Raw genomic sequence first — 14998 nt, forward strand, 5'->3', positions numbered from 1 at the left:
AGTTTCTTTGATTTTACCAAATTGAAAACCTCTGGAATATAATCAAGAGGAAGATGGATGATCACAAGCCATCAAACCCAACTGAACTGCTTAAAATTACTTATCCAAAAGCAGTGTGTAAGACTGGTGGAGGAGAACACATGATGCCAAGATGCATGAAAACTGTGATTAAAAACCAGGTCAATTCCACCAAATATTGAATTTTGAACTCTTAAAACTTTATGAATATGAACTTGTTTTCTTTGCATTATTTGAGGTCTGAAAGCTCACATTTTTATGTTATTTTTGTAAATAAATGCTCTAAATGACAATATTTTTATGTGGAATTTGGGAGAAATGTTGTTTGTAGTTTATAGAATAAAACAACAATGATCATTTTACTCAAACATAAACCTATAAATAGCTAAATCAGAGAAACTGATTCAGAAACTGATACTGAATATTCTCAAGGGCTACATCGGTCATCTATACTCCAGTGCCCGTATCTGCACTGACCCTGCAGAGCCGTGCAGTGACTGGGGCTGCCCGCGCTCCCCCGGGCCGGGTACAGGGTACAGTGGGCAGACTGGAGTCACTGATCCAGCAGCAGGACTTAAAATAACCCGGAGAGCAGATTTAGAACCTGATGCGTCTGTCTGCACGTGACTGCGCCAACCTCTGCTCTTTACACTGAAAGGTGAAGAGGCACTGCGCTGAACGCTCTCCTCGGGGGGGAGGGGGGGGGGGGGGGTTACTGCGCAGAGGGAAAGGTCAAAGGTCGGGAAAGTGCTGTGTCACCGTCAGGCCGCAGAGCAGCACTGCAGCGTGCCGGCTCCTGCCACCACAGAGCGCAGCGCAGTATGACACGGCCAGACCACGCCCATATTATGCACCAATCAAAAGCTACACAATCATGCCGGGCCACGCCCATTCGATCAATAACATCGATCAGTCAGCTAACGTGAAGAGGAAGCAACAATAAGCATTGGTTATACAGCTTTTTGTGCTTACTGGTGAAAATGTGGTGAAAATTTACTTATGGCTGGTATATATTCTGGTGCATGCTGGTATAAAAGTTTTTTAAAAGGTGCATTTATTTAAAGCATAAGTCATTTATGGTTTAACTGATGCAAAAGGTGGAAAAAGCTGATTCATTCTTGGTTTATGTGGTGCATACTGATAAAAAGCTAATTAATTTATGGTTCAACTGTTGCATACTGTTGTGCATTCCGCATACAAATGGTGCTTACTTGTACCAGGCTGGTGCAATTTATTTAACACGTAACTGGTGCATACTGGTAAAATGCTCATTCATTCATCTGTTGCAAACTGGTAAAAAAGGTCCATTTATTTACAGCTTAAGAGAAGCATGTAGTGGTGCAAGGTGTGTTATTTTTTGTTTAAACATAATGTATTGATGATTTAACTTGTTCCCACTGCAAACAGTGCATTTATTGATGGACTGATTGGTGCATATTTGCAAATGTGCATTTATCTTTTTAAATGTAAGTAGTATATTCTCGCAATGGTGCATATATTGAAAGCCTAATTAGGTTCATGCATCTTTGATCGTCTAACTGGTGCATAAGAGCAAAGATGCATTCATTTACAGTTGAACTGGTGCATGCTGGCAATGATGCCTTTACTATTGACGGCACATATGGTGCATGCTGACAAAGGTGCATTTATTAATGACCTAACTGGTGCATGCATTTACAGATTAAATGGTGCATACAGGTAAAAATGTCATATACTGGCGGCACATCTGGTGCATTTATTAATGACCTAACTGGTGCATGGTAAAAATATATATATTTTTTGTTTTACTGCATATCTGACTGTGCATTTATGTATGGTTTTAGGAGTGCATCCTGGCAAAGATGCATTTATTGATCACCTAGTGCATGCATGCAGTTACAGCTAAACTGGTTTACTGTATACTGATTTACTGTGGACTGATTGGTGCATATTCGCAAATGTGCATTTATCTTTTTAAAATTTAACTAGTATATTCTCGCAATGGTGCATTTATTAATAGCCTTATTGATGCATGCATTTACAGTTTAAAAAATTGAATTTACTTATGGCATAACTGACAATGCATTTATGTTTGGTTCAAGGGGTGCATCCTGGCAATGATGCATTTATTGATAGCCTGGCGCATGCATGCAGTTACAGTTAAACTGGTGCATGCAGGTGAAAATGTCATTATTAAATTGCATAGTGTCTATGTTTTAATTGGTGCATGCTGGCAAAATCTGCATTTATTGATGTCCTAATTGGTGCACGCTCTTAAAGATATATAAATATATATATATATATATATATATATATATATATATATATATATATATATAAATATATATATATAAAATCTGTGGTTTGGCTGATGCATGCTGGGAAAAGGAGCAATGAGCAGAAGGCCTAACTGGTCAGCGCTTACGAAAGTTACAGTTATCTGTAGATTATAACTGATATTCTAATAAATTTAGTCTAAAAATTAACTGGTGCATACTGGTAACCATCAGACTGAGAGCAGCTGGTCTACAGCGCATTGCAGATGTGTCACTAACCCAACCAACTCCAGACTTTTCACTGTTTCACATTCATTTCACACAAATCATCTGACGTGAGTCACGGCAGGCCATCACAATGTGTTGCGTTGTGTCATGAATTTTGCAAAAATGTCCTTCGCAGCCGTGACACGGGCAGGTGTCCAGATCACTTCGTCCACGTCAGATATGACTGTCCTGAAGTGACTGTTTATACTCTCCGCTTCTCTCTGTTCGCTGACGCTGTCAATCGCACTGACTCACTCTCCTGCCCACCCGGTACAGAGACTGCACAGTCATGATGCGCTCCGACACACCCAGACTGCACGGCACGCCACAATCAAACACAATTACATCAGTCACAAATAAATAAATTAATCAATAACTAATTACAACTACAGAAACAGCGCCTCATAACTGTATTCACAGCTTATGCAAACGAGACATGTCCTGTTTTTATACCCTGAGAATGATTCCCAATTAACCCGCAAAAATAGGCTTGATTACGGGTGAATCTGAATCAGGTGCTGTGCCTCGCTGTGCAGCCTGAAGTACTAGCTACACTCAACTGTATACGCACAGCTATGACTCAGTCTCAGGCATTAGTCATAGCTTTCACAGCTTTCAATGCAAACACACATACACACACACACACACATATATAAAAAAACACACACACACATACAAATATGCATATGCATGTATATATATATATATATATATATATATATATATATATATATATATATATACATATTAGTCAATGATGTGGCTAAACCTGGTAGTATAGTTACTATATGTACTATATGTAAGATATATAGACAGACAGATAAACAGATAGACAGAAAGGTATGCAGACAGAAAGTGAGACAGACAGAAAGAAAGACAGATATGAGTATACACAAAGATAGAGAGACAGACAGACAGACAGACAGATATATAGATAGAAATACAGAAATGTTTAGATAGACAGACAGATATACAGATAGACAGAAAGGCATACATACAGAAAGAGAGATAGACATACAGATAGACTGATAGACTGATAGATAAAAAGATACATAGCCAGGCACAGACAGATAGACAGATAGATTGATAGACAGAAAGACAGATATGAGTAAAAAATTTGTTAAATAGATAGAGAGACAGATAGAGAGAAAGAAAGATATACATACACACAGACAGACAGAAAGATAGAAATGCAGAGAGATCGTTTAGAGTTTAGATAGACAAATATACAGACATACAGAAAAAACAGACATACAGATAGACAGAGAGATAAAAAAGATATATAGCCAGACAGACAGATTGATAGACAGAAAGACAGATGGGTATACACACAGATAGAAAGACAGAGAGGTATTTCGATATACAGACAGAAAGGCAGAAAGAGAGTCATACAGATAGACAGATAGATAAAAAGATAGACAGACAGATGTTTAGATAGACAGAAAGATAGACGTATAGACAGACAGGTGTACTGGTAGATAGATAGATACGCTGATAGACATATAGATATTCAGATACATACAAAAACAGACAGATAGATAGATGGCGACAGATAGATGTATAGTTGAACAGTCAGACAAAAAGATAGATAGTTATATAGACAGATATAGAGATAGACATACATTTACACGTGCATAGAGACAGACAGACAGACAGACAGACATATACTAAGAAAGACAGAAGTATAAGATGGAAATTCTGATATAAACAAGTACAGATAGTACAGATAAAGCAGCTATAGCTGCTGCTTAACACTTTCCATATCCATATCCACCACCATACAACACCAGCAACATGTGTCAGCTGCATTCTGCAACCGGACAAGATACAAGCAGCCCATCCTCAATCATCTTATCATCCTTCCTCTAACACAATCCAACTTTCCTTACATATAAAAATACGAAACACAAGGACGAACAGAATACAGAGAGCAGCCCATCCCTACGAGAACCCTCTCGGATCTGCAGAATCCTACACAAACACATTCCGGCCAATACAGACCACTTCACTCAGTTCTAACACGCTGACCCACTTCCCTCTTCTCTGGGAATAACGAAATTCCAAAGCGAGATTCCAAACAGAAACAGGCAACCGTTACACACCTGAATCCTCAAAACAACGCTGACTAATTCCTACCTTTAAACTCCAGGAGCGGCCGGAAGTGTGGGTACAGGTGGAGCGTGGCATTCCCCTGGAAAAGAAGAGAGAGAGAGAGGGAAAAGTGAGCATGTGGTAAAACGAGGAAGACTGCAAGAGAGGAGAAAGAGAGAGAGAGAGAGAGAGCAAGCAAAAGTGGTGATGAATGAAGAGACAAGAGCTCCCAGCGAGTGTCGCGTGGCGTGAGAAAGCGGGCCTAGATATAGGGATCCTCCCTACTCTCTCTCTCTCTCTTTCTCTCTCTCTCTTTCTCTTTCTCTTGCACACACACACACTCTCTCTTTTCCTCCCTATCCGTATCTGTCAGGCGCTGTGCTGCAGCTCTTTCTCTCCGTTACTCCAGAGAGAGAGAGAGAGAGCTATAGAAAGAGAGTAAGAGAGTGAGAGAAAGAAAGAGAGTATAAGAGAGAGAGAGAGAGAGAGAGAGAGAGAGACACGCACTGTGGCTTTAAGACAACTCCCCCTCTCTTCCGAACAAACCACGACACAGATATACACTCATATAGTCTACACCCTCTCCCTCTTTCCCTCTTTCACACACATGTATGCACACACACTTCCAGTGTATGGAGTATCAACACACACACCCATGCACCCACACACACACACACACACACAAACAAACACACACACACACACACACCCTGGAGTGCCTAGATCATGGATCAATGCAAGCAAGAACACGGAAAAAGGTCACTGACATCCATATCTGAGATCCCATCCATATTAATATACAGAATACTATATTCCTATAAAGTGGGTTATTGCATGGACCACAATATACACTATATTCCCAATTATTTATTGTATTTCTCTTCTAAAATAAGGTAATAATAAAGAGATCCTCACTCACTTCACTGCACTAACAGCCTCTACTTCTTTGGGATGACTCTGCACTAGAAGTTGGCACATTGCTGTGAGGATTTGAGGGAATGTAGAGGCAGAAGAACTTTGGTAAGACAAGCTGCAAACTCATCTTAAAGGTAGACTATTGGATAGCACTCAATTGGCTCTATGATACACCCTGCGCAAGATGTGTCGCAATGCTCTTGGCTACCTTACACTCCATCACCAGTCTATTTTAATGCTTTTTTATGTTTCTACATATTATGGTGTTGGAAAACACAGGTGCGCCACTGACTGATTAAAACCCTGACAACAGTCAAACATCAGAGTCCATTTCTATACGTGCTCCCAGCTTATGAACATTCCCACTCATTAAACACACAAACACAAATGGATGCACTGCAGAGCACAATCCTGACTTAACAATAAACTGAAATAAAATAATCATTGCTGTTCCCTTAAATGAGCTGCTGGTGTATCTTCCCAACATGAACTCGCAGGTGAGTATCCTCTGCTGAGACGCCCAAAGTGCCGCACTGTTAAGATACGAACATGCCAAAGACAGAGCTCACCTGCCTCTTAAAGGAAATGGCAAGTGGCACACTAATTGGTTTGTTTCACATTACGCCAAAAACACACCTATGATTATTTAAGAGAATTAGTTCATGCCTTTTGTGTGTTTCGAGCCATGTAATGCATATTTTTTGCGCCCTCAAGATATCAAAGTCACATCAACAGGCTTCTAATCCAGCTGTGCGATCTGTGCGATCATTTGACCTGTGCACTATAGATCGCTATAATAGGGCTGATTAACTCCAAGAACTTAAGTGAGGTTAATTGCTGATCTTGAGTGACCTAAACTCTTAGAAAGGTGGGATATTGGAAGAAGCAGTTACCTTACCTGTTGTAAGGTAAATTGCTATGGTGGGTGACTAGTTTTGGACCAAAAACATCTCCACCTAAGCTCACTTATCTCAAAAGATGAACTTTAGGAAGGCGCTCCATCACCAGAGGTTATTGTGTGAGCAGCTTCTCAAGTACAAGTTCACTAACTAGAAGGTTGGTTCGGATACTTCTGGACATTCAGCACAATTATTTAATCATATACTGCATCACAGCATGAGAACTTTAAAGAAAAATTAATAGAGCTATTCCCACGGGGATCTCAGCTCCCAGGTAGGCCAGACTTTTCTCTAACACATAAGAATTAAGGGAAAATGTGGACCATCTGGGAGTCCCTGAGGACCAGTTTGAGAACCACTGGGCTACAAATAGATGTGGACCATCTGGAAGTCCCAGAGGACCAGTTTGAGAACTATTGGGAACAACTAGACATCTTTTTCTGGGCTTTTTAGAAAATATGTGAATCCTGGATTTTTTGCAACATTTATGAAGCTAATATGAGTGAAAGCAATAGAGATTGTGGATTCTTCTTCTTCTATCAGAACCCCTTATTAGATGTGAAAAAGTGTCAAAAACAGAAAAACAGATAAAAAACTGTACAAACTTCTTCTAGCCTGGAGACTGGATGCGATACGTTGGTTGGGTATGCTGGAAGTATGCAGGTTCTGTATGGCATCCTACAGCACATTTACCCATATATGTTGCAGCTGGGTCTGTAGATCCTGTTTTGCACTAGTAGGTTGCCCAAGCTGGCATCCCAGCTAACCTCGTAAAAGCTCCAACCCAACCCCAAACAGAACCAGGATTTGTTTGTTAAAGATAATACAGTTTCAGTCTAAAGCAGCCCAAAACGATATAATGAGTTTCTTTGATTTTACCAAATTGAAAACCTCTGGAATATAATCAAGAGGAAGATGGATGATCACAAGCCATCAAACCAAACTGAACTGCTTGAATTATTGCACCAGGAGTAAATGCATAAAGTTATCCAAAAGCAGTGTGTAAGACTGGTGGAGGGAGGAGAACATGATGCCAAGATGCATGAAAACTGTGATTAAAAAACAGGGTTATTCCACTAAATATTGATGATTTCTGAACTCTTAAAACTTTATGAATATGAACTTGTTTTCTTTGCATTATTTGAGGTCTGAAAGCTCTGCATCTTTTTTTTTGTTATTTCAGCCATTTCCCATTTTCTGCACATAAATGCTCTAATTGACAATATTTTTATTTGGAATTTGGAAGAAATGTTGTCCGTAGTTTATAGAATAAAACAATTAATGTTAATTTTACTCAAACATAAGCCTATAAATAGCACAATTAGAAAACTGATTCAGAAACTGATGTGGTCTCTTAATTTTTTCCAGAGCTGTATATGGTGGCCTATATGGTGCCTGAATTCGTCAACATGTATAGCAGTCAATGATCTCTCACCAGGAGGTACACTACCCAAAAAAGAATTATATTCTCATATAAGTATATTTAAACATATATAAGCAATCCTAATGCGTAACAATCTGTAATAGCAGGTTGAGTACAGTGTATTCAAGATGCAAAAGCCCTTATCAGAGATGCATTATCAGGATCTATTGTAATAACAAGCACACAAAAGCATTATTACTAAAGGAACTGAAGCAGGCAGTCTGCACTTACGGTCAGAGATTCTCTTTTCCTGCCGCTGGTTATAAACGTGAACCCTTGCGTTTCTATGGCAACACCTGTCTTCTGAATGTGCTCCTCCACGTACCTGAAATAACAATGAAAAATCACTAACCGCCCATAGTCCATAGTAAATACCAAAAAAAAAAAATTAGTTTTTTTTTTTTCTCTGAGTTTGCAGCTGCGCCAACAGGAAATCAGTCCTCTGATGGAATATAATATTAAATTAAATAAAAGTATTTTTAAGGAAATATTATGACCCTGTTTACATCTGGTCACTTCATGTGAATATAATCTGGAAGGTAAAGTATATGGAAATATGGAAAGAAGCTATAGCATCTGAATTTTACTCCTTAAGTATTTAAGGTGGAGCAGAAAAATCAGGTAAGCAGCTGGCGAAGTCTAATTCCTTTTGTAGAATTTAAGGTGGAACATAAGGAAAAGACAAAAGCCTGCTTTGCAGCTTTGTAGCTATGTGCCACCTTAAATTAGTAAAACATGATAAAAAGTACTTACCTTTGATGAATAGCCCTCCGTTCTCCCACAGCGTTCCGAGGTCCAAGAGAAATTTTTATCGTTTTTTTCCAAACACCCTTCGGACTGGGTAGCAGCCAGCACCACGAGGCAGGCTATGTTGAGTCCATATGTATATATGTCTATGTCATTATCAGTACAGTGATGGCGGTGCTTGGAGCTGAAAGCTAGCATTATCAAGCGTAAATCAAGGTTTTTCATAAGCTTCTTGTGCACTTTTTAAGTTATTAATGCCTTGTTTTGTTCTGGATACTGTCAAGGAGGTGTGGAGCTACTTTGAGCTGGATAACGGTGTAAAAAGAGATTTATCGTGGTAAATTATGCCCCGTGTCACCCAGTCTGAAGGGTGCTTGGACAAACTGTTAAAATTTCTGGATCTCAGAACGCTGCGGGAGAACGGAGGTGAGCTATTCATCAAAGAAAAAGTACTTTTTATCATGTTTTACTACAACAAAAGTCCATTTTACACCAGAGTTCTCCTTTAAGTAAAGGATACAATCCAGATACTACACACAGGAAGTGAGCGGGTGTAAACAGGGTCACAGAGTGTTTTATCTAATTTGTTTGTGGTAGATTAGACTGTTATTTAGAACAGTTAGCAGTACAGTATGTGGTAACAGTACTGTAGTAATAGACTAGTAATAGTAGTGTATTACCAGTTAATAAAGGAGCTTTTCCCAGCAGAGTGATTCCCCATTATCATCACTATGATCTTCTTCCGAGGAGGCAGCAACCTCAGCCCCAGACTGGAGGCTATCTTCACAAGACCTGAAGTACACACACACACACACACACACACATATACACACACACACACATATACACACACACACACACACACATATAAAGAGTAAATATATAAGCATATATACTAAGCTATAACTAAAATCACCTAAAACTGTTACAGTATATAACCATTATCCCCATCGCAATGTCTAAAGCGCTGCCACTATGATCAGGAAAAAAAAACGCTGGTTCGAATCCCGGCCATGCAGCTTGCCATCAGCTGCCGGAGCCCTGAGAGAGTACAATTAATTGGCCTTGCTCTTTCTCTGGTGGGTAGATGACACTCTTTCCACTCATCACTCCTAGGGTGATGTCGATCAGCACAAGGCGTCTGTGAGCTGATGTATTGGATCAGAGTCACAGGCTTGAGAACGACAGCCCATACCTGTATAAGTTGTGAGGTGTTATCTTGTGCATAAGGTTTTATCATATTTCTTGATTCATAAAGTCACGTGTGTAATGGGAAATTGTCATAGAAGGCTAATATTACCAAACACAGTGGACAGAGCAGTGGATAAAGCTAAAAGTGACTATTTTTGTGGTTCCATGGAAAATGACAAAAGTCATGGAATTTGATACTAGTTGTGTATTATATGTAAGTGTATTAAAAATCGAGTAGTCTACTTTTTAAATGTTTAATTTAGTTATTTAACTATAAAAATTACACGTAACTAAAAATTATTAAGTATTTATAGTATTTCAATATTTGTAGCATGCTTCAATGGGAAAAAAAATAATTAGCAAGTCTGTAAAAATACTAAAATATTAAAGAAAAAAGGCAAACCTTTTTTTTTTTTTTACTACTAAACACTTCATATATACTGTATGTCTATAAGACTTTTCTAACTGTAAGTTGATCCATGTTTAACCAGGTTTAATCATTCAGAAGTAGTGAAAAATATATTTTTTAGCTTAATTAATATCAGTATAATTAATATTTTGTCTCAAATGTGTTAAAAACAAGTCTTTACTACCACTCTGGATCAGCATGTGTGTGTAATATTAACATATGCTGACATACATAGTACAAATAATATTATGTATTATATAATTTGCAGTTGTCCATTTACGTCTACACTACAAAATTTAAGACAAGCTAAGCTTGAGCTTTCATGCTTAAAAAATGATCACAAATATTTTTCCTGTATTATAAACTCAATTAAAATGAAGAAAAGTGTGAAAATGACGGAAATTAAAGTGGTGGTAATAAAAGTAATGAAGGTTAAAGTCTGCATATTAATATAAACACATAATCCATATATCCATATCTGTGTCATGGATCAGCACAAGCTTCAAATCCTATTATGGAAAAGCAGAGAAACACAAGCAGGAGTGTAGCTAAGTCCTGTAAGTCCTGATGAAGTCTGTTCCCGTGTTCCTCAGCAGAGTTCCCTGCTCTTTATAGCTCACAGGGACCCCCGTCTCCCGTTACACACACCAGCTCCCGCAGGATCAGTGTTCAGTGTTCCTCACTGCTCCAGAAGGAACTTGGCTGAGGAACGCTGCTCTTCAGGAACACCTGGTTCCCAAACATGATGAACAGCTGAGCTGTAATATCAGATTAAACCTCCCATCTCACTCCTGCATGCTGCTCTTCTGAAAGATCTTATATAAATACTAAACTCATAACTAAAGGGTTTCCTGAACCATAAACCCAAACATACAGTCAGGCATGCAGATGGACAGACAGACAGATAAATAGATAGAGAGACAGACAAATATAGACTAGATAGACTAGATAGATAGATAGATAGATAGATAGATAGATAGATAGATAGAGAGAGAGAGAAAAATAAATAAACAGACAGACAGACAGACAGACAGGGAGAGAGAGATAGACAGATAGACAGGCCCACAGTCAGAGAGAGAGAGAGATAGACAGACAGGCAGAAAGATAGAGAGACAGACAGACAGGCAGACAGACAGGCAGACAGACAGTCAGAGAGATTGATAGATAGACAGACAGACAGGCCCACAGTCAGAGAGAGAGACAGACAGACAGGCAGAAAGATAGAGAGACAGACAGACATGCAGAAAGATAGAGAGACAGACAGACAGACATGCAGAAAGATAGAGAGACAGACAGACAGACAGGCAGACAGACAGTCAGAGAGATTGATAGATAGACAGACAGACAGGCCCACAGTCAGAGAGAGAGAGACAGACAGGCAGAAAGATAGAGAGACAGACAGGCAGGCAGAAAGATAGAGAGACAGACAGACAGGCAGAAAGATAGAGAGACAGACAGACAGGCAGAAAGATAGAGAGATAGACAGAAAGACATGCAGAAAGATAGAGAGACAGACAGACAGGCAGAAAGATAGAGAGACAGACAGACAGGCAGAAAGATAGAGAGATAGACAGAAAGACATGCAGAAAGATAGAGAGACAGACAGACAGACAGACAGGCAGATAGATAGACAGATAGATAGATAGTGTGTATGTACTGGAGGTAGTGTAGTTAAGCACAGTAAAACAATAATAAACACGGGTTGTTGTGTTTATATTGACAAGATAACTGATGTCAGCAATATATATATATATATATACAGTGCATGCACACAAATATATAATAATTTAGCAGTGAAAATTTGCAAAGATGTAAACAGTGGAGAATAAATCAAAAGAAAAACGGCAGAATGGAGTAAAATTCTATAAATAGAGCATCTAGAAAGGTGTGTCTGCAGAGATGGTGGTATCGGAGTGGCTTTTTCACAGGTTGCTATATAATCCCATGTGTCCCTTGATCGTTTTCATGTACTTAATATTAATCTACATTAATATTAAACTAAAAACTTTTGACTGGTTGTGTAAATGATATCAGATTATACAGTCAGAGAACTCTGTATGCAGCTTTCTCTCCCTCTCCTGCAGGTCTGAATTAATGTCTGTTATTACACAGCTTCATAAAATGAGACTTACTAGCCGTCTTACACTGTTGCATAAGAGTTCGAACCCTAGGGGGAGACTGGAGGGGGGCTCACACACCCCCTTAAGTGTGTAATTCCCCCGGTGTGTGTACATGTGTGTGTGTGTGCAGGTGTGTGTGTGTGTGTGTATTACCCTTGTCCTGGTCCACATAAAGGCTGTGGCAGTCCCGCAGGATCCGCTCGCTGGGGCTGCTGAGCGCGGTGTCGGGAGCGTTGGCCACAGAGCGGGTCTTTCTGGAGCCGGACATGTTTATTACAGTGCCGCCGCGGAACCGCACTTTACCCGCAACTAAACACGGGGGACCCATTTCACTGCTGCACCGTCACAGAGCGTATAGCGAGGAGAGGAGCCACTCGATGTGTGGCCACAACTTATTAAGGTATAGGAACAAGATCCACGACTACTCAGAGCATGGGAACGAGATCCTAATGCATGGCCACTACTTTATTAAGGCATGGGAATTGCATAAATAAGTTGTGAAAAAAGACCTACAGGGCCAGGACTTAATTATCTTGTTCCCACGGCTTAATAAGTCATCCCTATGACTTAATTAACTCATTAGGGTCTTGTTCCGACGCTTTAATAAGTCGTGGCCATGCAATATTTAGTTCTTTATTATATATATATGTATATATATATATATATATATATGTATATATATATATATATATATATATATATATATATATATATATATATATATATATACATATATATATATATTTTACCTTATATCACTTTTCTCAACAACACAGAACATTACTCGTTTCAGTTCTAGTTTAATATTTATATTTATATATATTTATTATATATTTATAATATTTTTTAGCTCTAAAACTCCATTAATTAATAGATTACAGCCTTTTAAACTCTGACTGTGCTCTGACTCTAATTTTATCGTCAGCATACTGAATATTGGTGCACATTAGCAGTAATGCTAGTGACTGTTTTGCCCAATACTCGTGTGCTGTAGAAAAACAGAAACATATATGTATGTTTTCTATGCATTATTACCGAAACACTTTTTTATACTTTCTAAAATTTAAGGAATATCCTAAATATGTAGTTAGACAATATTTTTAATTAGCAGTTTTAGCCGTTTAGCTCTATTTACCACCATTCATTAAAGACTCCCTCGCGGGCTCCCTCTAGTGGTTAGCGTTAGTAAACTGCTATATCCGGGTAGATAGGAAGTGGGCAGTCTCGTTATGAAACAGCTCTTTATTTTTTTTACCTGAGCCGATGTGTGTCGCTCTCCAGCGGCCAGAATAAATAATGCACGTGTTTAATAAACACAAACACCTCCCTGCTGCGTTTCTAAGATGTTACATAAATGTTCACAAAAAAAACATTTTCATGTCTATACTGCTAGATCTGTATAATTTTTGCCATATATAATATGTCATATATTAATTAATTACTATTTAATTACGTTGTGATTATACCTACATTAAAAAATAGGCATCTTATATCCGTTGTGAAAAGGAAGTATACTTAAGAGCATTAAAAGTATGTTTAAATTAGGTAAAGGATACTAAAAGTACATTTTCAATTTAATATACTTTATGAAAATACACATTAAATATACTTTCTCTGTATTTCTAGAAAATGTATTTTTAAGCAATATGCTTATATATATCTTGGCATTAAATATGGTTTAAAGTGCACTTTAGTTTAGTTTTTTTTACAGTAGCATTAACAGGTGTACACAATATGTGCATCAATATGCAAAGTAGTACATTTACAGTATACTTCAAGTATAAAGATGTTTAAGACACATACTTAGATCTGCTTAAATATAATTGTAATCTGCACTCAATTTAATGCTTTTATGTTGCATTGAAATATTGCTTAATTACAACTGAAATATACTGAAATGTACTTAAGTTTCCATAAGTTGTTCCAAAATATTACATTTAGTATATATTTAAGTCATACCTGTCAAGTCTCCCGTTTTGGCCGGGAAACTACCGTATTTTACTCCTCTTTCCCGCCGTCCTCCCGTATTAGTATTTTCCCGTAAATTTCCCGTATTATACTAAATAAAAAAATATATAGGCCACAGGCGACAATGCACTGACCGCTGTGTGTCTCTTAACCAATCGTGGTGCCGGTTCAAGTAGAAAGTCCCGCCTTTCAGGAGGGTTTTGCGGAGCGCAGTTTAGTGTGCGGGAAGCCCCGCCCCTCCCCTCGCTGTGAGTTCAGGCAGCTAGTCGGAGCAGCTGTCGTTAAAACTAATCTGGATATACGGAGATTTTTCTAAAAGAAAGGTAATGAACCATGTAGACTGTGATGAGATTGTTTCTGATAGCTGGTTAAAAAGACTCTTCTCTGAATCAACACATAAATTAAACCCACTGTGTGTTTAATAAAATACAGCTTGTGACTCAGTTAGCTTAACTTTAGAATTAGCTAGATAGATATTCAGGGTTTGAGAAAAATCTACATATATATATATATATATATATAATGCCCTGCCCTGATGTGCCTGATCAGCCAATAACTATCATTTCCAAACTCTATTAGTTCAGGGCTAGTTTTAGGGTTTGTTAGAATTTGTTTAAATCTCAAGTATTGTGGTAATGTATTATAATGTAATGTAATGTATTATTTAGAAGGGGTAGAAGAGATGGTTGAGCTGG

General features: G+C 38.3%; 1 protein-coding gene across 1 annotated transcript in view; it reads right to left on the minus strand.

Annotated features, from left to right (window-relative positions):
• The window catches only part of si:dkey-98f17.5 (uncharacterized protein LOC569123 homolog), a 35018-nt gene extending 22340 nt beyond the window's left edge, over positions 1 to 12678 (minus strand). The window contains exons 1-4 of the mRNA XM_049470695.1: positions 12489 to 12678; positions 9296 to 9407; positions 8100 to 8193; positions 4677 to 4731 (exon numbers count right to left, since the gene is read on the minus strand). Of these exons, the coding sequence (XP_049326652.1) occupies positions 4677 to 4731; positions 8100 to 8193; positions 9296 to 9407; positions 12489 to 12663 (436 nt within the window). The 5' untranslated portion in view covers positions 12664 to 12678. The remainder of the gene's footprint in view (positions 1 to 4676; positions 4732 to 8099; positions 8194 to 9295; positions 9408 to 12488) is intronic.
• Between the last annotated feature and the right edge of the window lie 2320 nt (positions 12679 to 14998).

The sequence above is a fragment of the Astyanax mexicanus genome, chromosome 22 (genome assembly GCF_023375975.1).
Source record: "Astyanax mexicanus isolate ESR-SI-001 chromosome 22, AstMex3_surface, whole genome shotgun sequence".
In the NCBI taxonomy this organism is placed as follows: Eukaryota; Metazoa; Chordata; class Actinopteri; order Characiformes; family Acestrorhamphidae; genus Astyanax; species Astyanax mexicanus.